Source organism: Rhodnius prolixus, unplaced genomic scaffold (assembly GCF_049639745.1).
Source record: "Rhodnius prolixus isolate KJV_2025 unplaced genomic scaffold, Rpr scaffold_4, whole genome shotgun sequence".
NCBI classification, from domain to species: Eukaryota; Metazoa; Arthropoda; class Insecta; order Hemiptera; family Reduviidae; genus Rhodnius; species Rhodnius prolixus.
In genome coordinates, this window is record NW_027411614.1 from 50,933,182 (window position 1) to 50,957,766 (window position 24,585).

General features: G+C 32.7%; 4 protein-coding genes across 7 annotated transcripts; 1 reads left to right on the forward strand and 3 right to left on the reverse strand.

Moving 5' to 3' along the window:
- LOC141456238 (uncharacterized) lies at nucleotides 1-9,295 on the reverse strand. Of its 4 annotated transcripts, XM_074132026.1 has the most exons (15): nucleotides 8,852-9,295; nucleotides 8,536-8,772; nucleotides 7,377-7,582; nucleotides 6,437-6,596; nucleotides 5,744-6,028; nucleotides 5,251-5,377; nucleotides 5,078-5,174; nucleotides 4,822-5,008; nucleotides 3,615-3,740; nucleotides 3,364-3,525; nucleotides 2,498-2,582; nucleotides 2,223-2,419; nucleotides 1,969-2,112; nucleotides 1,027-1,313; nucleotides 1-710 (listed from the first exon to the last, which is right to left on the reverse strand). In XM_074132026.1, exons 1-14 carry the CDS (start codon nucleotides 9,120-9,122, stop codon nucleotides 1,063-1,065), a joined length of 2,535 nt encoding a protein of 844 aa, XP_073988127.1. In that variant the 5' UTR covers nucleotides 9,123-9,295; the 3' UTR covers nucleotides 1-710; nucleotides 1,027-1,062. The 4 variants fall into 4 exon arrangements, with proteins under 4 accessions (XP_073988127.1, XP_073988128.1, XP_073988126.1 ...); XM_074132027.1 differs by having other exon boundaries at nucleotides 1-1,313; nucleotides 1,978-2,112; XM_074132025.1 differs by having other exon boundaries at nucleotides 1-1,313.
- A 101-nt stretch (nucleotides 9,296-9,396) lies between these two features.
- On the forward strand, nucleotides 9,397-15,407 carry LOC141456240 (thioredoxin-related transmembrane protein 1-like). The gene is made up of 6 exons (XM_074132030.1): nucleotides 9,397-9,669; nucleotides 9,776-9,937; nucleotides 11,744-11,918; nucleotides 12,574-12,675; nucleotides 12,756-12,851; nucleotides 13,299-15,407. Exons 1-6 carry the CDS (start codon nucleotides 9,530-9,532, stop codon nucleotides 13,392-13,394), a joined length of 771 nt encoding a protein of 256 aa, XP_073988131.1. The 5' UTR covers nucleotides 9,397-9,529; the 3' UTR covers nucleotides 13,395-15,407.
- On the reverse strand, nucleotides 15,287-16,964 carry Dbp45A (putative ATP-dependent RNA helicase Dbp45A). The gene has a single exon (XM_074132029.1). The coding sequence runs from the start codon at nucleotides 16,763-16,765 to the stop codon at nucleotides 15,398-15,400; it is 1,368 nt and encodes a 455-aa protein (XP_073988130.1). The 5' UTR covers nucleotides 16,766-16,964; the 3' UTR covers nucleotides 15,287-15,397.
- A 2,011-nt stretch (nucleotides 16,965-18,975) lies between these two features.
- LOC141456242 (uncharacterized) lies at nucleotides 18,976-23,817 on the reverse strand. Its single transcript, XM_074132032.1, has 3 exons — nucleotides 23,537-23,817; nucleotides 21,774-21,884; nucleotides 18,976-19,397 (listed from the first exon to the last, which is right to left on the reverse strand). The coding sequence occupies exons 1-3, from the start codon at nucleotides 23,552-23,554 to the stop codon at nucleotides 19,257-19,259; spliced, it is 270 nt and encodes an 89-aa protein (XP_073988133.1). The 5' UTR covers nucleotides 23,555-23,817; the 3' UTR covers nucleotides 18,976-19,256.
- Between the last annotated feature and the right edge of the window lie 768 nt (nucleotides 23,818-24,585).

Here is a 24,585-nt window from a genome sequence, read left to right on the forward strand (position 1 = left end):
TTTTCTTTAATACAGTTTTTATTAATTAAATAATTCTCATTCAGTATCGTAACAATAAGTTTAAGTTGATATTACAATGAGCCAGTCTTTTGATAGTTTGAACAAACATTTCTTGATATTGTTTATAAAATGTTATACAGCAGTGTATCTATACGGCTTGTTTGATTAAAATTTTTACTACTTTGTTTCTTAAATTATTAATAATAAGGTATTTACACATTAAAACACATCTTGGAGCAGGAATTAACTTTGTACTCTTCTCGTGGGGGCACATTTTTTGTCATCTGGTGGTTTAGGACGAACATTTATTGCTCATCAGGACAACTTGAAGTATAACGAACGCCGAAACCGAACGATAAAAAATGACCTAGCAACCAAGAAAATGATGTGAAATGATTTACATATCTGCGGAAATAATGAAATTGATGTCTCACACATTGTCAAAAGATCTGCAATTTATAGCATTTTAAAATTCAGATATTTTCTTGGTTAATAAAAGTAAAAAGAGGCTTATTAATTTAGGTATTTTTAACTGGAGTTCTTTTCATATTTATTTGTTGAGATTACTATACAAAATGCATCTTTTTATTAACAATCATGAAAATCAAAGGGAATAATTACTAAAAAATTGAATTTGTTTTTCTTAATTTATAGTTTCTTGATTTGTTTATCTATATTTATTTTTATTTTTTTGTCAAACTTGCAAGAAACTGAAAAAACAAATAAATAGTAGTTACAATTAGTAAAGATAAATATAATCAATAATTAAATATTTTAAAAAGAATTGTTAGCTTATAATTAATTTTTATCATTATCATTGTAGTAATACAGCATTTGAAGCAGTTAGGCCAAACAAAATTTGGATTTTGAAGAAAGTTCGTTATTTTATTTTTATTTAATTTATCAAAGGTCTTATTGGTGTGCAGATGTTATCAATTTAAGCAAAAACGTATTAGAGCCAAAAAGACTAAAGGAAAATAATATATACTATAAATAAAATGTAAATGAGCTTTAAAACTACTTTACCCCTTATAGCAGAAAGATAATAAAAAATGACCAAAGTTAAACAGGTAGAAGATTGTATCTCTTTTTAAAATAAACGTTACACGCTCTGTGTGAATAACTTTGCATTTCAAGTGGTAACGGAGTGGAACAATGTTCAGTTGCCGACATTGCACCACAAGTTTTACACTGTAAATTTACTCGGTAGATGGTCAACTGGCCACCGTCAATGGTGTCTGCCTCATTCGGAGGCAGGCAATCTCGTTCTGCATTTCCTTCCACAACTTCCATTTCCATTTCGTTAAGTGGGCCTGGAAAAAAAATAGGTGAATATTACGACTACTTTTTGTAAAGACATTTCCAATAACATCGTTTCATTATACATTTCAGCAAACTAATTGATAATTTATTAGCAACAATAGAACAGCGATGAAAATGAAGACTAACTATATATAGGTATCATTCGTCACAGAAAGTCTATTTTCTGTCACTCAATTCGATTCCATTTTCAGTGATTGGTTCATCGGACTGTAGAGATACAGACAGGAAATAGCAAAATATTCTTCAGAAATATTTAATCACCTATTGATTAACATATTTATCCCATTTAATCACACCACGCTTCCTAATATGTATGTTGCCCATTTTATATTATTCAACCTTTGTTCAAAATTCAACCTAATACATGTTATAGCTTTCCCTATAGACAATGCTAGTTGAAAATCTGCTCGATTAAATCTCACGACGAGTAGGATGAAATAAGGTAATGTAGCCTTTAGTACGAATTCAGCTAGCATAATATTTGACAAAAACTTTATAAGCGGAAGTTAAATACTCGCAGAAAAACCAGATGAATCAATCACTGTGGACAGTTGGGCAAAAATGTGTCACCATTACAAATAATAGAAAACAAGCAAACTAGGGCGGAATACAATCACTAATGTTAGCAAACTAATATGGACTAACTAGACTGACGTTGTATGCTACTAATTCTCTTCTGAATACAAGATTGGTCCCTTTCGGTAAGGATACGAGCATTGCTTGGCGTTTCCCAGTAAGTGGCAAATATGATATCTATTCCCTTCCCACTAAGAGGTTTTGCTAAGGAAGCTGAAAAAAATATACAATATTATAAATAACAAGAAACTTTACTGAAGTATTAATGAAGTTTATCATTAGAGGGAGAGAAAAAACCAAAACTTAAAAATTTCACACCTTACCGGTGGTCGTAGCACGAGCTAAACTTTCTTTCTGTGAATCTTTATTCAAATGTTTTTTTATTCTTTTCTTTATATTCGCCCTTTCATCTCTTCCTTCATCCAAATCTACGGTAACATCTTCTGGAGGGTCAACTTCTTGAGAATATAACGGTTCATAATCCATGGCAAGTTCACCTAAGTTTATGTCCAGAGAGGGCCTTTAAAAATATAGGTTAAATTATTAAGTTTGACATTTCACACTTATTCCCATCTTCTATTTTGGAATTCAAACTTACACAGTCATAGTTCTTACAGGAGATTGTGACTGTTCATTTAAGTTTTCCTGATATCTTGCAAAATTATTTAGTGACCCATCCTCCACTTAAACAAGCAAACCTGGCGTTAAACACTTTTTACAATTAAATCTCCTAACAATTAGCACTATTCTAATATAGAAAATTTCTTTAAACTAAAGTGTCACCAAAAAGAAAATTTTAACAGAGCTTCTTCACTATTAGTACGTTATTGTAATCTATCCCGAACTAGAGTCCTTCGATGGATGATGTAGTTTTGACAGAAAGTTATTATCTGTTTCCCGGAAGAAACCGGTCTACACTTTGAGTGCAACTTCAGACTCACCTGTTTTTTTTTTTTCATTAAACGATAGCATATAATTGAGAAAGTGAACCATCAAGAGCGTATTGTGGATCCTAAAACCATGGAGTAATTAGTTTCCAGTATGAAACAAGTAACGAACTGCCGGAAGAATAACTAGAAAAACTGAGTGAATATGATGTTAGGCACCCCGTACTACGTGTTGCGAATTGGATTTTTAGAGAGAGAGAAAAAGAGGTGAGAGGGTGAGAGAGAGTCTATGAGGGAAAACAAGTGGAAATCTAAACCTGAAAGAAGAAAAAAGATGAAAACCAAAAACGTTTTTTTAGATACTTGTTCTAGGTCACTTGTGTTATACGAGTAGTTCCACTATAGCTGGTATAATCTTTCGAATATATACTTCAGAAACTGGGGCTATAATTACAATTTTTTGGCTAAGATTTTAGAACGCACGGTCGGATCTACAATGCCACCCAAAGTGTTGACATGCTAATGGGCTTTTAAAGGTGTTTTCTTGACAAAAACTTTAATAATATCTAGTACTTACTTCGTTCTTGTGGATAAGTGAAATAATTAGAGACATCTTGTTGAGGTTTAATTTTATTTTTGTTAAATTTATTTGTTTTTGACCATTTCCGGTTTACTTTGTTCTCCTTTTTAATGTTTTCAAATGGGAATGTATTATTATGTTCTACATCCCAATGAGATTCTGTAAAAAATAGTTAACGTTCTTGTGGGTTACAATGCACATTGACAATAAGAAACAGAAATCATAAACTAAATACAAGGAATATTTACTTGAAGAGTAAATTAACAATCCAGGAGGTTTGATGTGCTGATTTAAGGCGTACAAATGTGTTTCTAATGTTTTGTTGAAACGAAGTTTACAAAGATCTGTGTGCGTTCTTTCATGCATAGTACTTCCTGTTTGAAAAATCGGACATGAAAAGTATCAAATATGGTTTGTTATACTATCTACTATATACTATAATGTAGCATTGTAATGCGGCACAAGTTCAACCAATGTTTCTCATTTCCTGACTCCTGATTACTTATGTTAAAATTCCTCAACTAATTCTTGCACTTACAAAGGCAGAGCGTGTGAGCAATACATGGATGGTGCAGAGCCAGACTGTCCAAATGTTTTTAATTACATTTTTAGGAGAATACGTTTATTTTGCAATGCAATAGGTAATTTTAACACGCTTCTAGGTTTTACACTTTAAATTTTACTTCTAAAAAATTAAACCATTAGAACTAGGTAAGATTATATTTGTACAGCATCAACAAGGTTTTCTGTTTAAATTTCCACTATAACTCTAGAAATGGCGCTGTTAGTATTAAAAAAAAAAAAAATTCCTAGTCAGCAGTTAACTTGAAAGTTAACAACTCTTTTTGGAAGTCCGTTTTGCCAAGTATTAAAAATTTTTGTTTTCCAAGCATAGCCTGCTCAGCTCATCAATAATTTCAGCTTTGGATAATACAGCAATTGGCATGTGGTTCTCTCTTTTTTGCAAGCAAGCCAGCTTTATTATTTTCTAGAATCCAAAGCGATGTGGGATCCATTTGACACTTTCTTAGCACTTAAGCCTGACGATCTCTCCCTTCGGCAACGACACTTGCTTGGGAGTTTTCAAAAAATACAACCATTTTTAACTCCCAACTGAAAAGTCACCGACGTGTGCAAATGATGTCTTATTAGAAGTATTAAGACACCTTTAAAGTATGAAGATGTGAGCAACTTTCAGCTTATGGCATGGTTGCAGATATTTTCTTAATACTATAAGAGTGTAACTTGCGATCAACTCTTGCCATAAACTATGTAAATTAATGTAAGTTTTGTAAAGGTAGTACGTAAAGCTTCAGCTTAACCCTTATCAAAGAAAATAAATATTACTCCTGGATGGGAGTAATATCAGATAATCAAAATTTAGTTGCCGTCAGCTAAATTATGCCTAAATTTCTAAAATTTGACTACAATTAGTTATAATATTCACCTAGTTACCTTGTGCTAATATGAAAGGTGTTTTTAATAATTGCACATGATTGTTGCAAGACGTAATCCAAAATAGATACATATCATTGCCAACTCCGTTAAAACTAACAGTGATGCCGGGCGCTGTAATGTCACCAGCTCCGATCATGGGTTCATCCAGTAATGGTTCACCATTCTTGCCTCCTGCTACCCAAGTCTGAAAAATTAATAACGACATTCAGTAAAAATTACATCACAAGATATAGGTAAGTACTCCAAATCTTACTTGTGAAAAGAAATACAATGGGAAAGAAGGTCCAACTAAATGGTTAATTAGCAAATCAGGGATAGAATCATCGTCAAAGTACGCTGGAGTGGGTCCACTGCAAAAACAAGAATGATCGTTATGCAACAACTGTATCTCAAGCAACGGAAAAGCAGGAACAGAATCTAGCTTACATTAAAATCTGCTTGGGCAATTCATCGTCAACTTCTCGATTACTGCTTATGTTCCAAAGTAATGCAAAATTACTTCCATTTATGGCACTCAGTCTACTGCCTGAAGTGATGATAATATCTTCCATTCCTTAAAAAAAAAAAAAAAAAATACTAATTACAATAATAATAAGTTAGCCATTAATTTATTGCGTTGCAGAGTAGGCATTTTGCGACATGTGATCTCTTGCCCTAATACCATGGAACCATCATATAAAAGTATATTATCAACATTTTTGTTTTTGTTTTGGTATAAATACAAATATTAGTTGTTAAGCATACATTACATAAAAATATTACACTTTAGGAAAATTTTGTTTTTTGCTAACGTCCAATATTTCTTTAAAAATATGAAAAAGAGGGCATAATAAATTTAGAAGATCTGATTTATGTTTTATTAATTAATATAACAATCAGAAATTTTATAGCGACTGACTAATGGATCAAATTAATATACCATCATTGTTCATGTCAGCAAGTACAATCCCTGAACTGACTCCGGCTTCATTGTCACGCCAAACCTCAGCACATCTTTTCTCATCGGACATAGCAATGCTGTGCAGGGGTACTGCGTACAGAGCACCACCGCTGTCTATATTCGGCTGGCCGGTAGCAAATATTACCATGTAAGTGCTGTCGGGGGTCACCGTTATCCTTGGAACAGTATACAAACCTTCTCTTCTTGGTGTTTCAATCTGGCCTATTGTTACACCATTCCGGCCGCTCAGTACAATTAGTAATCCTGTAAATTTATAATAATTATAAAATCTGTATTGCTAATGAAAATTATAAACTCTGCGCCGGAGTTATGGCTCATAACTGCCTCTTTGCTTTAACCAAAAAGTTTTAACAATTGAAACGAAAAATGTGCTAGTGTGCCCACTTTTTTCTGTCAGAAAAATTGTTTAATAATGAGTTCTAATCTTTAAAAAAAAAAGGTTTGAAAATCTTCTTGATCTACAGAACTATTTTTCGATCCTAACACCCGATTGCGCTCAAGGGTACACTTTTAGTGTACTTTTGTAATTTCACAAACGTTTGCCAAGGCACCAGGCACAAAGCTGGTGTATCTAAATTTCCAGAAAACACTAACAACTTCACTTCCTCTCACCAGCTACACTTTCACAAAATAAATGATATAAAAAAGAACCTGATTGATCTGACGTATGTGCAACCAGAACATCTGAATATCCATCACCATCTAAATCAGACGTGTACTGGGCTGAATATATGTCTATTTCATAATGAGTTTTCGGTTTTTCGACTTCCCAGATTAAATTACCAGTTTTGCCATCGACAGTGCAAAGAACCTAAAAAATTTACTTTTTAAATAAACAACTCGTTATTCATCATACACTGAATTCAATTTTCTTGCACGTATTGGAAGCACCACTTATTGTTTAAACAAAAACCTAGGACGAACATCAAAGAAGAATATTTCTTAAAGCAATTATAACTACATTCTAAATTTAGAAATTTAATCTAAACGGAAAATAAAGCACAGCATATATCTCAATGAAATTTTCAAATTGTAGAGGCAGCGTAATGAATTGTTCTAGTGAAATGTGCATGTTCTAATTTACTCTAAAGTAATCCTCAAAATAAAACTCATGGAATATACACACACGGTGCATATTTTGTATTTATGGAAAATAGCCACTGGAACAAATTGAATGATTGAAGGACTGTGGGTATTGTGAGAGATAGTCTGGAAGTTATCTAAAATACCTACTTTAACCATCTCTACTAACATTTTGAAAATGTAATCTAAGAAACCCACAGTGAACTATTCATCAAGGCAAGACTTTCCATTAACAGCTAGTTCATTTTTCCGGCAAATTAATCTCAAAAAGAGGAAATTTTCCGAACCAATTTCTGTAGTCGAGCAAGTACAGTACTGTGATCCCGGGGAACAGAAAGAATCAATTGGTTAGCTCGCAGTTCAGACCGGAACAATTCTGTTCAGCTTGTCTTCCTAAAAAAGTCGGTACCGATGAACCTTCTCAACTTCTGGGAGCTCAGTCCCTTAAGGGCTTTTGCCAAAAGCACCTAAAAACTAACGTTTAAGAGGCTGCCAAAAATTAACTTACTCCTCCTTTTCCAGAAAGAAGACAATCGTTGGTTTTATCGGCATTAACGTTAGCCGAACAGTCCACAAACAGTACATCCCTTCTAGTCCAATACTGCCATATATAGCTACCAGTTCTTCCGTCTAGAGCAACTGCACCTCCACCACAGGTGCCACTACTTCCTGGATAGTCTGAACATTTTCTTTGAGAAGAGATATCTTCAACACCTAATTTTATGTCTTATTAATCAGTAACATTTTTTTAAGTAATAAATAATGGTTGCATTGTTCAAAAAGAAATTATTAAAACAAACATATGACACACTGAATGAAATAAAGGAAAGAAATAAAATAAACTTACTCGACACAAAAGAAAAAAATTAAGCGTCTGAAAAAAAGAATAATAAATAAATATAAAACAAACACGAAAAAATAACAAAAGCAAATCAGAATAGTTAAAACAGAGGACTTTTTTCAATAATTAATCAAGAAATAAGGAATGAAAATAGTGAAACTGGAAGAAAACATTCAACAGCTCAATGAGAGTTTCTCAGCCAAAATATTGCAAAATTTATAATGAAAATGCAATTTTAATTATATGCAATTAGTGCATATGAAACTCAATTAGAGACAGTTGTATTCGTAGTGTAATTCAAAGTAAAAAACTAATCATTAGAATGTTTCAAATAAATCGTAGTTATGGAGCTTTACTTGATAAAATTTTAAAGGAAAAATAGTTGATAGGCACAAAGAGTCATAAAAATGTGCCACGAAAATGAACAGTAGAGTTTACAGTGAAACTAAATAGCGATACTCAAATATAAAGGTAAATGAAAAATATAAGAGTCCAGAATTAGCGTTGGAGGTGTCTTCTAGGCTGCGGAGAGATGTTTATCCAGTCGTTGATTAGTCATCAACAAGAGAAATATTGAAGAACCAGCCAGAAACATATCACATGAGAGCAAAGCACATAGAAATGAAAATACGGTTTAGCTAAACAATATTTTATGCAAGATCATAATTTCTAAATATTTACCGTAAACTAATATGTTAACATAAACATTTCAATGCTAGTTTTTACAATAAAATAACTCTATACGAATACGTCTTCTCGAAATGAATTTCAATATTTATCGAATTAAGCGAATAAAATCCCACTTATTAGTCATTTAAAAAGTTACCTGTTGCATAGCCTAACACAATGTCATCTATTTCATCATCGTTCAAATCAGTTAAAACTAAGGCTGCTTCTGAAGTGTACTTCAAAAATGATTGGTGCCAGACGTCCTTTACAGAATAATCTGTACAAGGCAATATAGTGATTTCAAATTTCCTACTTCCAATAATTTTCCACTGCCTAAGTCTATCGAAAGGAATTGGAAATATGCTCAGAACCATGATTAAACCAATTATTGATCCTAAATAACATATGAAAAGGTTAATTGATAAAGCTAAAATATGATTCAGAAGAAAAATAAACAGCTTATTTATTCATACCTAAAATTACAGCAATGGACAAAAATGTATAACAATACGGAAAATAAAATCGTCTGTAAAAAGGCCTTTTACGAATTTCTGAGCGAAATTTATTAGGTTTGCATTTACGTCTGGGAGCCATTAGTGGTCTTTTGACACCTATTTCTTCATCAACTTTAAATCCATTACGTCCATCTCTAATAAATACTTCATCTTCAACATCATCGCTCGCTTCGTCGTCATCAAAACTATCTTTAACTGCAATCTTAGATGAGGAATATCCTGTCATCATTGTGATCAGACAACTAGTTGATCACTTATTTAAATAAAAACAAACAACAAGTCACTCTCTCTCTTTGGTGTAACTTGAGAGGTTTCAAACTGGTTATAAATCATATAGCGTTCAAGAATAATCGATTGAAACGTAAGAAACTTTTTTCCACAATATCAGTCACATTGAAAAATACAAATAAAAATTGTATCAGTAAACAAAATAAATTTATTTTGATTCATTTCTGTAAGATTTATGTAAATACCATGTATTATTTCACACCTGACTGAAGGTTCTTGCAGTTCCATTCCTAACCAACGAATCTAGCCTGTATCTAACCATCCAAACCATTTATCGTAAGACTTAATGTAATTTTTATTTCTATAAACTCATTTTGCATTAGTGAATGTTAGTCTCCTCTAATTGATATGGCCACTGGCATTAGTTTTTTATTATTTTTAAGCATAGCGTATATAAATTTAGGAGTTACTTATTCTAAATCGCAATTAATACGACTAGACGAAAACAATTGGCAAAATATGCTGTCAGGGGAATGGATGGTCGAGTTGTGAGTATATTGTTTCTTAAGAAGAAATGTATTTACAAACCTTTGTGTTATTATTTTTTATTTCATTTAAATGTAATTTTTTAATTACTTGATTTGCTACGTTTAGCTATGCCCCTTGGTGTCCAGCGTGCAAGCAATTACAACCGCTATGGGAGGAATTTTCATCTTGGAGCAAAGATCTAGGATTGTCAGTAGCTCAAGTTGATGTTACTTCTTCTCCCGGTCTTAGTGGTCGTTTTATGGTTACTGCATTACCAACAATTTTTCAGTAAGTTAATTTTTAAATTGGTGGGTGGATCCGAAATGCTGGACAGTTCCAAAGATTTTTTCGTCATGATATGGTTGTTCTGAAATATTTTGACTTCTATCGGATGTTAACCTATCATCCCAAAACCGTCACAAGGTTCCAGAACAAGCATGATGAAAAACAAAATATTTGATGACTTGTTATTTGAACAATTGTTATTACATCTTATATAATCTTTAAAAATTATGGCTCTAGCTAATTACGATATTTACTTCTATTATTATCTTTATGTCGGAAAAATTTGACTATATTTAAACTTCAATAAGCAATAAGTGCAGTTCAGCAACTTTACTTTAAACTAACGGTATAAGAAATACTGAAGTAAAGCATAAAAATTAAAAGCACTGCCCGGTATATTTTTTATACCCGGGCTTCATTTCTTCTCCGGAGCCTCAGGTTTTACATATGTGAATATTACTTTTTGGCTAATTTATTACTTAAATTTTGATTGGAACACTTAAGGGGTGTTTTCGCTTCTTAATCAATTTTATACATTAAAGAATATGAGCTTGCTTACATTGTTGCAACGGATATGTTGGGATCAGCAAAATCTAAAAAAGTGATTTTGTTTCAAACACTATTCATACTGAGAGTATTTTTCTTGACGTCCAAACCTACCTACAAGTACTGTCCTAGGTTAAATGTGAGGCGAATTTATAAAATAGGCAGGCCGTCTCAGCACTTGCTAATAAGCAGTCAGTACATTGTAGACTTATTTACAAACTTGTTTATTTAGTTCAGTTTCAGAGCAGATTCAGAATGAATGATGAATACATAGGCCTTTTCAAGATATTCAGATTTCTTTTGACAAAGGATTAAGTAAAGATTCAAATAAGTTTTTAAGTTAATTTCACATATGTTTAGCTATTTTACAAAAATGAATAAAGACCAAATATCTCTGTCAATTAATTTTTAATTTTTTATCATTATTATTTTTTTGCAGAAACAAAAATTTTGACTCAGCGTTGAAAAAGACAAGTCTAGTTTGCTAAATTCTTCTCACCATGAATTGTTATTATTTTTTAATTTTACAAAATACCTTGTGTTCAAACTTATTTTTAATTCAATCTTAAAATGCTATTTTTAAACCGTCTGTATAAGAAAAAACGTGCATGATGACAAGTAGAATCAACTACTTTATATAACTTTGCGGATCCAACATAAGTTTGTATTCTATTGTAATATACAACTAAAGTTTAGTATACGTACAATATATAATTAGTTAATTAATTTTTTATTCCCTCGACTAGGCGTACCACTTTGCTGTGTAAAGTTTTTACTTTTTTGAGTGTTTCTCCTAAATGGCTTCTACGATGTTCTGTAATGCAACGTATTTAAATTTTATGTTCGTAAATCTAAATCTTTGTACAATTTTCTCTGAGAATTCGTTTAGGTGCGGTTCTTTTGAGAGTGGATTTTTTTTTGTCATTCCGTTGTAAATAATGTACGATTTTAAATGAAAAGAAACATGAATCAGAGTTGAATGTCTTTTGAAATTCTGATTAAACTATAGATGAAAAATGGATAGATAGTATATTGGGAATTGCTGTTAGAGAAAGGGGTGAGGATCTAAACACCAGATTTTTATCATTCACATACAATAATTCCGTCATTAACATTTATAACTTTAATTTCCCTTCCAAAATAAGAGCAATTTTCAGTTGTTTCAATTTAATTTTACATCGTATTGAGATGTGTATTCTTTGTTTAACAAGATTTTTATATTATTTTATTTTAGTAAAACGTCTCTTTCCATTTTTTCCTCAGCGTAATTCATGGAGAATTCCGTCAGTATAAAGGCTCCAGAGATCGAGAATCTTTTATGTCATTTGTTGAAGATCAGAAATGGAAAGATGTCGAGCCTGTGCCCGGTTGGAAGTCACCATCCTCTATTCAGATGTCAATTGTCGCATATTTTTTTAAACTTTCGCAAGGACTTAGGGTAAACTTTATATTTTTTTCCCTTTAAAATAACTTTTTTAGTAGTCTTTTTAATGTAACTGTCATTTTACAAGAAACTAGTCAAATACTCTAGGTGTATTCCTGAATTCAGTTACTTATTTTTTCTCCCTGATTTTGAATACTTTTCTTGAAATGTTAAGATTTATTTTGAACCAACAGGAGAGTTGGTTACATTCTGCTAGTAATACTCGCTCAAATAAAAGGAATCTGGTTAATAAAGTCGACATTCTTTTTGTCTGAGTCAGTAAAATTTTATTACTTCGATAGGTGAATTACCTGTGGGTAGATATCTTTCTGGGAGTGATACATATCTCAAAGTTTAGCACTCACCTCAAATCAAAATTAACGAGAGAAAGCTTGATATGAACTTATAAGCTAATAAGTAAAGAAGTTGAAATAAAACAGTCTATTAACAAGATAAGGAATTCGATGAGAATACAATATTTTGTTTAAAAGTTGTAAGGATGAACAATTTTTCATCTTACCAGAACATTAACATTAATTTGAGATTATCGTTAGCTGCAGAGGACTAACCAGAAACGATCTGAGAAGAAGAAATATTCACATGCATTGCCTTATCTTTAATAATCAATCATTAAAACAGTAAAATTTGCTATTTCTGTTTGTATTTTCAGACAATACACAATAAATTGATGGAAGATTATGGTCTACCAAATTGGGGATCCTATCTAATATTTGCGCTGGTGACTATTATTTTAGGAGCTATATTAGGCTTGGTAAGGCAAAAGTCTGTGTTTGTAAATTTTGCCCCACACGTATCTTTCTGTAAGTTTATTTTTAATTTTGATTTTTATAGATCATGGTATGCTTTATTGATTTCATTTATCCACCAAAAGTCGTGCATCGAACTCCAGTAACAGCTGAGGTGAAGACTGGCGAAGAGGAGGAAACTGTAAGTATCTAGAATTTATTTGTAAATTGCTAACCCTTAAATTAAATATGAGAAGAAAGTTGTTTGGCTTGCTGGTTGTTCGTTCCAAGAGAAGGGAGTCTTTTCAAAAACCTTTTATTGTTGCCCTACATCTTCTTTTAAAATATGGCCTCAAGTTGATGCGGAGGTGAGTCCTAATTGCCTCAGGGTAAGGTCAATAGTGCCAGAATGACCAGTGAATAGAGTTGGCATTTTCATAAGGGCGCAAAACCCAACGGGTTTTTATGACGAAAGTTTTAACTTATAATACTAAGAAAATACGTACAGAAAAAGACTATCGAATTAGTTTCTGTATTTAGATTGAAGGTGCAGTACACCTCCATCCTCTCAAGGTCATCTCTTTCTAATCAATATTCTCATCACCTATAATTTCTGTATAAGTCTTGAATATAATTGAAAATTATGTAGGATGAAGACCTACCAGATGAAGAGGAAGTAGATGATGAACGGTCCCCGGAAGCGAACAATGTGAGGAAACGTGTGAAAGCTCGCAAGGCTGACTAAGGATTTTGCTATCTAACATTCCAGACTAAACAACCGTGGAGTTTTTCTTATTTCAAAGTAACTAATGATGAACAGCAGAGAAATAATAAAGTATTAAATGTTTTATATAAATAGAGAACTTTGAAGACGTGAGTGAATTTGTTGTTTAAATGTTTTTATTTTAATATTTGTTTTTTAATTAATTTTGTACTAAGAAAACAAGTTTTTAAATCTATGTAGGTACTTCTTTACCTCTTCTGTAAGTAATAACACCAAGTGATTATTGAATATTTGAAAAGAGAACTCTTTTAAATTGATTTTAGAATTGAATAAAGTGTACGCTTTCTTTATATTAAAAAAAAAAAAATTGTATTTTTAGTGTGAATTACTTTGAAATATTATAATCCGTAGTGTGTGAGTCAATAAATTTTGGTCTGCCACAAAAGTTCTGCGCTTATTAGTGGTATTCCAGATTTTTTATCCCGTTAATTTTGGGTGAATGGATTATATTTGCTGCATTTATAAATATTTTTCGATTTTTTTTTTTTTACTTTAAATTGGTGTGAACAAAGTTTATACGATTATTAGTTTATCAATTAGTAATAAAGTTTAATGTATTTTTAATTAATTAATTTTTCAAATAGACTTTAATGGTATATCAGTAATCATATTTTAAAAATTAAAACGAAAATAACCAAGCATAATAATTTTACTACTGGTAATTTTTCGTTGATTTGTCAAAACTTTTTGGATTTTTATCCATCTTCAGAGAGTGAACGTGCGAATTCATTTATTTTATAACTTCAGCATCTTGATTTTTGCTCTGCTGTAGCCCGATATCATCTTGCCAGGTAAAATTAGCCATCTGGAAAAGATGGGACATTTGTCTATCAACTCTTCTACTAGGCTGAGATGGCATACGAATCAACATTCGATTCCTGTCCAAATAGTCTTTGAAAATATATGCTTGTTTAGTAAACAGAGAATAATGCTAAAGGGAAATATGCCCTACTTTTTTCAAATTCTTTCTTTTCTGATAGAAGATTCAATTCTCACCAACCATGGAAGGTTACTATAAAGCGGTTTCCTCCTCAGATTTACATATCTTCAAAAGTGAGTCGTTTTCTTAATTGCACTATTAAGATTCCACTTCTTTAGATTGCCTAATATCCACCAAGTTCATATAAATATATGATATATTCATATAGATGAACGCTGCTAGAGATACAGAATAATTACTTAAAAGTCCACATTTTAATATAATTTTATATTTTGTTTCTCATTGCATTGATTGCAATTAGAAGTGGAAATTAAATGATCAAACAAAACCTGAAGATTGTTGAAAATTCGATTATAAAGTTAGAATAGAAAAGAAGCTTATACTCATTCTGTGGAACGCTTAAAAACTTTGTAGAATTAGCCAACATTTACTTTCTAGAATTTGACTATATTCTTTATTATTATTCGCGACTTCACTCGCCAATCGAGTGGCAATCTGTTGGGTGGTGAGTCAGTGACGCCTGTAAAGTGTTTATTTCTAAATTGACATTCACCTTATTTAAACTTTCAAAGCGAAGGAAATCTTGATCTAATTAATGCTTTCAACATCTGTAGTTTTAATTTAACTATTATTGTTATTATTACTTTAATAATCTTCTGCCAAGCAATATAATAAGATTATTTTAAAACATTTGTGATTGTAAAAAATTTAACTGCAATCCCCAAAAGTCCAGACACTGAACTTGATTGCATAAATGGACAGTACACACAAGGAAAGGAACGCAAGCAAGACACTATCCACTATTTCCCTGAACTTACTAAACTTACCAGAAGGAACAAAATAAATTGTGTATTGTATATTTTTTTTTAATTACAGCTAATGTAGTCTGCATAGAAAAATAAAATTGGAAATGTATAGTAGTTCTTGATATATTAGAAGTTATAAAAATTAAAAGTTATGCACACAAGTGATTATTTCAAAATTGTACAAAGTTTCACCTACAAATAATGAAATAAATAGTTTGCTATACAAAATTTTCTTTCTTAGATTTTTCTATTTTCTGAAGTTTCTTTTGTTTTCTTTTCTTCTTTTCCTCCTTCAATTTGTTGAGTATTCTATCTTGCAAATCTGGATCCTTTCCTTCCAACAGTAATTTCTTCCTCTTATTAATTTCCCGTTTTTCATAAAATTTACACTCTTCTAATTTGATTTCACATTCACCTTTTGTAACAGTGATTTGTGTAAATATTTTTGCTACTTCTTTATTATTGATTTTAAATTCCGCCAGAGTAGTATTGACTTCCTTTTCTATATCTTTCAATAATTCTATTTCATTTGGTGTCACTAAAGTTATAGCATATCCGGGTTTACCAGCTCGTGCAGTTCTCCCAACCCTGTGTATATAATCTTTAACAGTAACTGGTACAGCGTAATTGATTACTAATTCAACCAAAGGTATATCAAGTCCTCGACTTGCCAAGTCAGTTGCAACCAACAGTGTTACATGATTTGATTTAAATCTATGCAATGAATTTAATCGTTCACTTTGCCGCATCATGTTGTGTAAAGCAACGTTCTTAAAGCCGGTAAGATTAAGAACCATAGATAGTAGTTGACAATTTTTACATGTATCAGTAAAAATAATTACTGATCCACTGTCATCTTTAGTAGTAAACTTTCTCAACGATTCAACTAGGTATCCATCTTTTGCATAACTTGGGCAAAATACATAATACTGGAGTAGCTGTTCGACTGTTTTAACTTCTGCCGATTGCTGCCAGAGGAACATATCATTCTTAGCCACCTGCTTAACTTTATCAAGCGTATCAGTCATTGTAGCACTGAACAGTAGGGTCTGTCTATTTTCCGGTACAGATCGAAATATTCCTTTCATGTCACTGTCAAAGTATCCGCCTAGCAGTTTATCAGCCTCGTCTAGCACTAAAAACTTAATCTTCCTAAAATGAAATGTATCACAACTGTTTAAATGATCGTTTAACCTTCCTGGAGTTCCTACAACAATATGTGGTTTTTTAGATAACTCTTGTCCTTGGGAAATCATTTCTAAACCACCTACAACTACAGATTGCCTTAAGTTCATACATCTTCCTATAACTGCAAATGATTCTTTTATTTGAAAGGCTAATTCTCTCGTTGGTGTCACTATAACCGCAAATATTCCATAAGGGTCTTCTGCTAGTAAATGTAGTATCGGTAAAGCGAACGCTAATGTCTTACCACTGCCAGTTTTTGCGACACCGATAACGTCTCTACCAGCTAGAATTTGTGGGATACAATTTACCTGGACAGGTGTGGGAGAATTGATTCCAACGGTGGCCAGCTGCCTCACTATCCAAGGACTAAGTTGAAGATCAAAAAACGATTTATCCATTTATAGTGGCAGTAAATTAAAAAATATTCTATAGTTAATATTTAATTAAAACATTTAAAAAAAAAATTAGCATGCTTAAGTAAAAACTATTCAATAAATAGCTGCACTCTCCACTGTAATCACAAATCTCTTACCCACATGTCAATCCTCACACTTGAAAGTAAGGTTACATTTTAACCTCACCTCTCAGACAACAGAGACAGGTTATGATGATGTGAAATTATCGATCCTAGTTATTGCAACTCTTGAAACCAAATTCATATGTACATATATAACTTTCCCAAGCGAGGAGCTATTTACAGTTTCACAATAAATATTAAATATTTTTAACATATTAATGAAATATAGAGTAAATACAATGCCAAATCAATCTAACAATAAGTGAAATGAAAAAAAAATAATACTAACAATTGGAAAGGGATAAGCTGTGTGTTAGCGAATTCTGGCTTCCATCGCGGAGATGACGGGTTCGAATCCAGCTGCAGGCCTTTGGATTTTCTCTTCTTGGAGCTTCTTACAGCTCACTGTCCGAGGTTGGCAGTGCACCAAAAAACGCTCCGTGCACCATTAACCTCAGATTCTTACGTGCCGTAAATTAAAAAAAAATACTGACGGTAATAATAAGTTCAATTTAAAATATGGTCAATTGCTGGTAAATGGTGATTTGGAGAATATTTCGTATATAAAAGGGTTCGCAATACCCATAACTATTGAAGTAATAAGTCGGAAAATTTTAAGTAATTATATTTTGTAATGCTGTGTTAATCTGAAGCAATTTTCCGACAGTGAGAGTTACAAAAATATGGAAGCTTAACCCCACCTCTTACTGAATGGAATCAGTTAACGAGTTTTTGGAATAAGTTCGAATGGAGAGCTCTCCTTTAACAGCTAAACAGCACTACATAATCTATTTGAACGAAAGATGTCGTGGTGCTGAATATACATAACTTCAATTCATTCACAATATACTAGCCTATTAATACGCTGCGAAGAACAAAGTATAAAATACCGCTGCAGATGTGTGGTTACCTGTGGTGCCACGGTAGCCGAGCGGTTATAGGAGAGGTCCGCGAAGCTAATGTGTATTTCCTGGAACTGGATTCGATTCCTGGTATAGCCCTTGTATTTTATTTAATGGTTAATAGAAGCAATTTACAGTAAAGTATGTTTGCTAATCGCCTCCGCCGCGACATCTAATTTGGTAGTTGGACGTAAAGCCCGCCTAAATAAAATAGGCATTACTGAACTGAACTGATTTGTGGTGACCAAAATAAATGAATATGGTAACAAAATATATTTATATATTTCAAAGTCAAACAATAATTTACATCACAGCCAGTAAGTTCCCAAAACTGCAATAAATAAGCAGTTATAAGCGATAAAAAATTTGGCTAACAGTAATCATTTCTAAAATACAAAATACAAATTCTTTTCTTAGGCCATCCTGCATTCTTTCAAATTTATTATTATTTTAAATTATATATGCTATTATATATATTTTTTAAAAATATAGTTGACTGACTTGACTAGATATGTGTAGGTTTATATCACATGATTTTCACACAAAATTCTTTGTTAATGATTTTTAAAAATCGGATTGAAACAGAAGATAGAAGAGTGCTCCACTCCTATGGCTACCTTAAAGGTATTTCTTATGCTAAATATGGTATCACAAACAGAAGAGCTACCGCATTCTCCGATAGTTGGACTGCCCTAAAGACTTTAGAAGCTTCAGAAGCTGCGTCACTCGGCGCAACTTTCTTCCTGATTCTTTAATAATTACACTGATTACCCCAAATTTTCATTCCAGTAATTCTTCTTCTTGATCTTCTTTAAATTCATGGCTTAAATAAATTCATTTAGTGAATGTTAAAAAATGTAATATTGAAGGGAACAAAATTTTGAAATTTTCCATTCAACAGCCACCAAATATTTTTTAAAATTCACCACTATAAGAAAGTTTGTTAGTTTGCAGCTCCTAGAGCCAGAGTGAGCTGCAGTTTCTCAATCTTTTGTCAGAGTAGTTTTAATTTTGGTCAAACTTGCACTTTTTAAACTGCCTTTCTTCGGTTAATATTTTTCATAATTTTAAAGAACAGCAAAATTATACGAAAGAACAATAAAATGTATAAAAAAAAAGAAAAAAGAACAGTCGTGATAGAGAGAGAAATCGCATGCGTACAAAACTTTTTATGAAATAATAATTCAAATTAATTTAAAAAATATATCATATACAAATATCACAAAATAATCATCAAAATAATAATCAAATGTGTTTATTTCTTTGTTCACACATCAACTCACTCGTGGTTTTTCTTTTTCTATTCACCTACACCAAGATTATTCACATAATTAATCTTCAACATTCACAAGGATCACATTGGCACCTTACGTTGCTTCCGTCCTGTGAGTTTGGTTAACAACACCTCACTTTGTCACTTCCGATAATATTGTTTTCTTCACTCTTTCTAGGAGCGTTTGGAAAGTTATATCACTTCAGTGGATGTCTTCCGTACTTCGTATACCGATCGCACCATTCTTTGGCTTCTTCCTGACCAAAGCAGCACATTGGGTAAACAATGTTGCTTTTTGTTCGCTTGGCACAGGTTTGGCATAAAGTTTCTACGTGTTCCTGTTATCAACAAAACAAAAAAGAAACGTATTATTTATTTAAGATTTATATTCATTGCAGTACAGACAGTATCACATACTGATAATCGAGATATGTATTCACCAATTGGCTTGCAAGAAAACCTACTGCGAAAATTCACACACCCATCTCTCCCCGTAGTTTGTGTTCGAATCCCATCGGGAAGTGGTGCTGGGTTCTCTGGATACTAGTCTGGGGACTTCGAGTTTGGGATGCTTGCAACCTAAGTTTGTGCTGATGTAGGGAAGAGGTCTCTCAGGCGATGCCGAGGGAAGACTCGGCCACCAGTGCCCTTTTGGAGCATCTGGGCTGAAGAGGTGGTTACATAGGGTCGTCCTATACCCTCAAGTCCATCCACCTGTCACTGCTGGCCAAGCCAGTGAACATGTCCAAGAAGGCTCGCGGCAACTGGCCACAGTCTCCACACGGCGAAGAAATAACTTTGGGTCCTAAATTAATCCACTCGGACTTCCTGCGCAGATTGAGTCATAAGAGAAAGAAACGTACCATTTTTGATTGCTGTGGAATCGCTAATAACTTTATCACCTTGAGACTTGAAGAGAATTCTACAATTGAGAAACAAAGATTTTGACTGAAAAGGGAAAGTTCCCAACCTAAATCTGCAGGTGCTGGCACCAAATCCTTAGAAAATTTAAAATTTACAACTATGTAAGTCGCAGAAATAGGAAGAATGTAACAAATTGCACATTAAAGTGAGATACAGTAGAAGTGAAGGTAACTAAAACAAAATTACAACATTTCTGAAGGAGAAGAGTATCATTAAATTTTATCAACTAGGCTATCTCAGAGCGTAGTAATAGATTTCCTATCGCATTTATTTTATAGATTTAATAATAATAAAACTGTCATCTATTTCTAGTCGATAGATTGGGAATAATTGTGTGTTGGACAAATCAGATAATTTTGGAACAAAGTATCAACTTGTCTTCCTATTATTAAAAGAGATAATTTGGGAGTTATTTTTAATTGTGTTCCTGGTTGATTGTATTCTTATTAATTCTAAATCAAAAAATAAAGAAAACTAATTTATTAATTAGTCTATAATACTCTTTATCAGACGACCCATTGCACTCTAACCCTCTCAGTTAGATGATCACAACTCTAGCGGGATACTTGGACTGGCTTTGGCCGGCCAAAACAACCGAGAAGGGTATGTATACCCCGGCCTCATTAACTGCTAAAAATAAAAAATATATAATCACACACACTAACAAACCAACCATCTCTCTATCTTCTGATAACTAATACACACAAATATATGTATATGTATTTGTTAATAAACATTGTTAATTAATTTTAATAGAAGACATTTCAATGACAAAAACATACTTTATCTTCTTCATTATTATTATTTTTTTCAATTTAATGTTCAGTTTGAATTTTAAAAATTTGTCTTGGACACACATATGATTTTCATTTACTGCAATTATTCACTTTTTTTCCTTTAGTTGACAAATTGTCTACTGAATTAAGTGAATGGTATAGTTCCATTTAATCTAATAAGGGAAGGTCATGTTGATGGCAGAGGTGCCAACGAGGCCAATGCAATCAAATCTCTTCTATGCTGAAAGCCATAAAATGACATTGTTAGGACCATGGGGTGTCATGATAAGCATTTGGTCCCACTTTATGCAAGTTTTAGTGATATAATAGAAAGGATTTTTTAAATATATATAATGCCAAGGTTTTGTTTAATAAAAGAATCAGGCCTCTTGGGGAAGAGATTAGTGCAATGGACCTTAAATTTTTCTTTCTAAGAGCCTAGAACAAAAATAGGCATTGCAAAAAGAACAAAGAAGATGCCACCATATAAACTAATCTTACAATGGATCACTAAAAAAAAATAGCACAAAATGAGTTCAACTGAAAACCATGTGCAATGGAAACATAAATGTGACAAGAAATGCAGCAATTTAGCAGAAACTCAATTATAACTTATATGTTAGGCAGGGTTTTTGTAGGTTTAGCTGCAAATAAGATAAGAAACAAAAGGGTTTTACTCGACCAGGTTTCACCACCATGATGGAGCAACTTGTCCAGAAACCAAGTGGACTCTTCAACAGCTACAGTTCTTCGCCAAAAGTATTAATCTATTCAACTTCATATTCATTATTACATTAGTTCTAAGCTCTTAATTATTGCAACTCAATTTTTTTAACTAGTCATTATTTATTTTCAAAGAATTGTTAAGTTTAAATTTAAAATTAAAGCCTTAAGTACCTATTTCTTATAAATCTCTAAATAAATCCTCTTTTGCATCTCATAATATTTCCATCATTCGACCACTACATTCACACGCCACAGTTTGCGTAATTTCAAGAAATAAACTTCATTTACATTTTCTTTACATTCGTCCCTTGGGCCAGCTATAATAGTCTCCATGTGCAATTCCCTGCCGAGCGCTATCTGCCATAGACATAAGTTCACCAGCATTATTGTGCAGAATACCTGAAATAAGTTTTGTTCAAATCAATAACCGAGCTTCATCAAATTAATTCAAGTTGATAAATTCAGTCAAAAAGTTAAGCAAGTATATTGTTGATGTCAACATGATAGTTGCCTATATTTCAAACAAGTAATAAAAATATTTTGAAACTCGTAGTTAATGAATGAGTTATAAACAGCTTAGGTATGTGTAACCAAAGAAAGTATTTTATGTCAGATTTTTACTTTTATTAATGAATTTAAGAATTTATTGATATCAAGCAGTTAAAATGCTAGAAATAACAAAAGATGGAAGCAGTTGATGGCAGACATTGCTGTAGAAATCTGGAGCGAAACTCATTAGACTTTCTCTGAGCCCCACCTTCGTAGCTAAACTTTCTTGAAACTTGAAATCCTCACTACAAGGATAGTTTACTCCAATGTTCACTACAATCAAATGGTCATTTTAAAGGAAGAGACGTTTCAGCCTTCAGAACCCACTAAAATCAATATTCTCTGAAAATAAGTTTCTTAATTATAATATTATTTGCCCTCTCTAGGAAGTGACAGAAATTTGTCAAAGGTATTAAAAAAGCAGTTGCATCTTCACATGAATTCTATTCTCCTAACTCGAAATTTGGTTAAACACTTCGTACTCAAGGTAAAGAATCGTTCGATATATCGAAACCACGTAGAGCGTGGATCTAGAGGATCACAGCTTAACTTAACCGCTCTCCAAAAAAAAAAGCCCGCTTAAATAAAGTTTCCTGAAAAATGATTTAATTAAAAGTAACATGTATGTATGCAAGGTTTGGAGAAAATCATTGGAACAGATTTTGAATTAATGTTTAAAAAGTTTAAAGTCCACATGTAATCTTCTAATTTGGAATTTGAATTACTTTAATTACTGAACAAAAACTGAATAATCAATTCAGTAAAGTCTCATTTCCGTTTGTACAAACTGCACATTATTAGGAAGGAAATATTTCTCCGGAATTCGGAGTTGGTCCTTAGAACTTTGAGAATTATAGTAAGAGAAAGTTGTGTGAGAATTGGCAGCACTGCGATCATGTGTTTACGATTTGAAATTTCTGGTCTCCTCTTAGAACTAAAAAGGGCCTTCACATCACACATCTTCTGTTTCTAAGCGGACTTAACAACTTATTTTTCGGCCAGTTTTTAAGGTTTTTTTCTTCTTCAAAGTATGAATTTGTATTGAATGAGTGTTGACCTCAACAAAGCTTGGATTTTAGAATTTATTTTGGTCAACGACAAAAAGAAGAAAGGATTAGGAAGGAAGGAGGAAGGGGAAGAATTAGCTATGCGGTTAGCGTATTGGACTCTCCGCGGTGGTCCCAAGTTCCAATCCGGCTGCTGACCCTTAGACTTTTCCTAGGAGCTTCTTACAGCTCACTATCCGGTGATGGACAGAGTTGTTTGTAAAGAGAGAACACTCTCCGGAGGCCGGAAGCGCATTGAAAAAGCACTCAGAAGTTGACGCGCCTTAAATCATTAAAAAAAAAAAAATATTAAAATTTTTAAAAGAAAAGTGTATACCAAGGCTGTTACTTAGAATCAATTTTCAAGAAGAAACATTTTTTAAACAGGAAGAAAAAATCTTTAAGTTGACCGTTTAGAAATTCTTACTATTTTCCAAATTCAGTAAATGTACTTACCAGTAAGGGTGAAGGCATATTTCCTTTAGTAAGTTTACACAATAGAAAAATGAAACTATTTTCGAACTGAAGTAAAAACTAACTCTACTATAACAAAACTATGGTAGACAAACTACAACCGTTCAATAAACAAACAGATACTGCGAGATACCTCCTAGCTGCTGGTTCAGATTGAGACTGATTACTTGTCAATCCCTCTCTTGGCATTTAAATGCTTTACATGCGAAAGACCTACGTGAAGAGTGGTGACGTGGCGTGTGGGACAGCCAGAAGTGGAGTGAGAACTGGTACTCGAGTGGTGTCAGTCAGACCGCCTAGACCACAGACCACCGCCACAGCTCGCATCTTAATCTCCACGCCAACAATCACGCCCTTTACGCATGTAGCGTGTATCTAACTAAATTCTCGCGAAGTATTTCCAACAAAATAATAACCGACTAATTCAGAATATATTTCCGGCTTTACTTCCTCTTACCCTCCTAGTGAGGGGCAGTCTTGCTGATTTTCACAGGTAATAGACGTTATGTGGATGCTTCAGTGGTTTTTCAAATAGACATGCATGACTCGTACGACTCGATCAGCATTCCGAAATAGTAAATTCATTCAAAGGATTTGGCGGGTTGGTTGAGTTGAACAGTTTTCTTTGACCCACGCCCTGAAGAAGGCAATAAATTTGTCGAAACGTTGGCAAAAAGACGAGTTGTTGTTTTTCTTGTTTTTGGGCCGACTTCTCGCTAATTGAATCCTTAATATAAATAAGTATATATTTTTATTATTAAATCTATACCGTATAATTGAGAAACTTTTATTCTATAATGTCTTAATATGGATCAACCTCGAAAGGAATTCCAGGGTGTACCACTGAAGCCCACCATCGTTTTATTGAAATTCTAGATTTGAGAATATTGATAACTAAATTACAGTTAGAAAAACGAGTCTATGTTCACACCTATTTTGTTTTAACATAATTGATTTTGTGAACCCCATGAAGTCCATTATTGAATCCAAATTTATCAGAATTATTAAATTGATAACAGATTTTAAAAAGG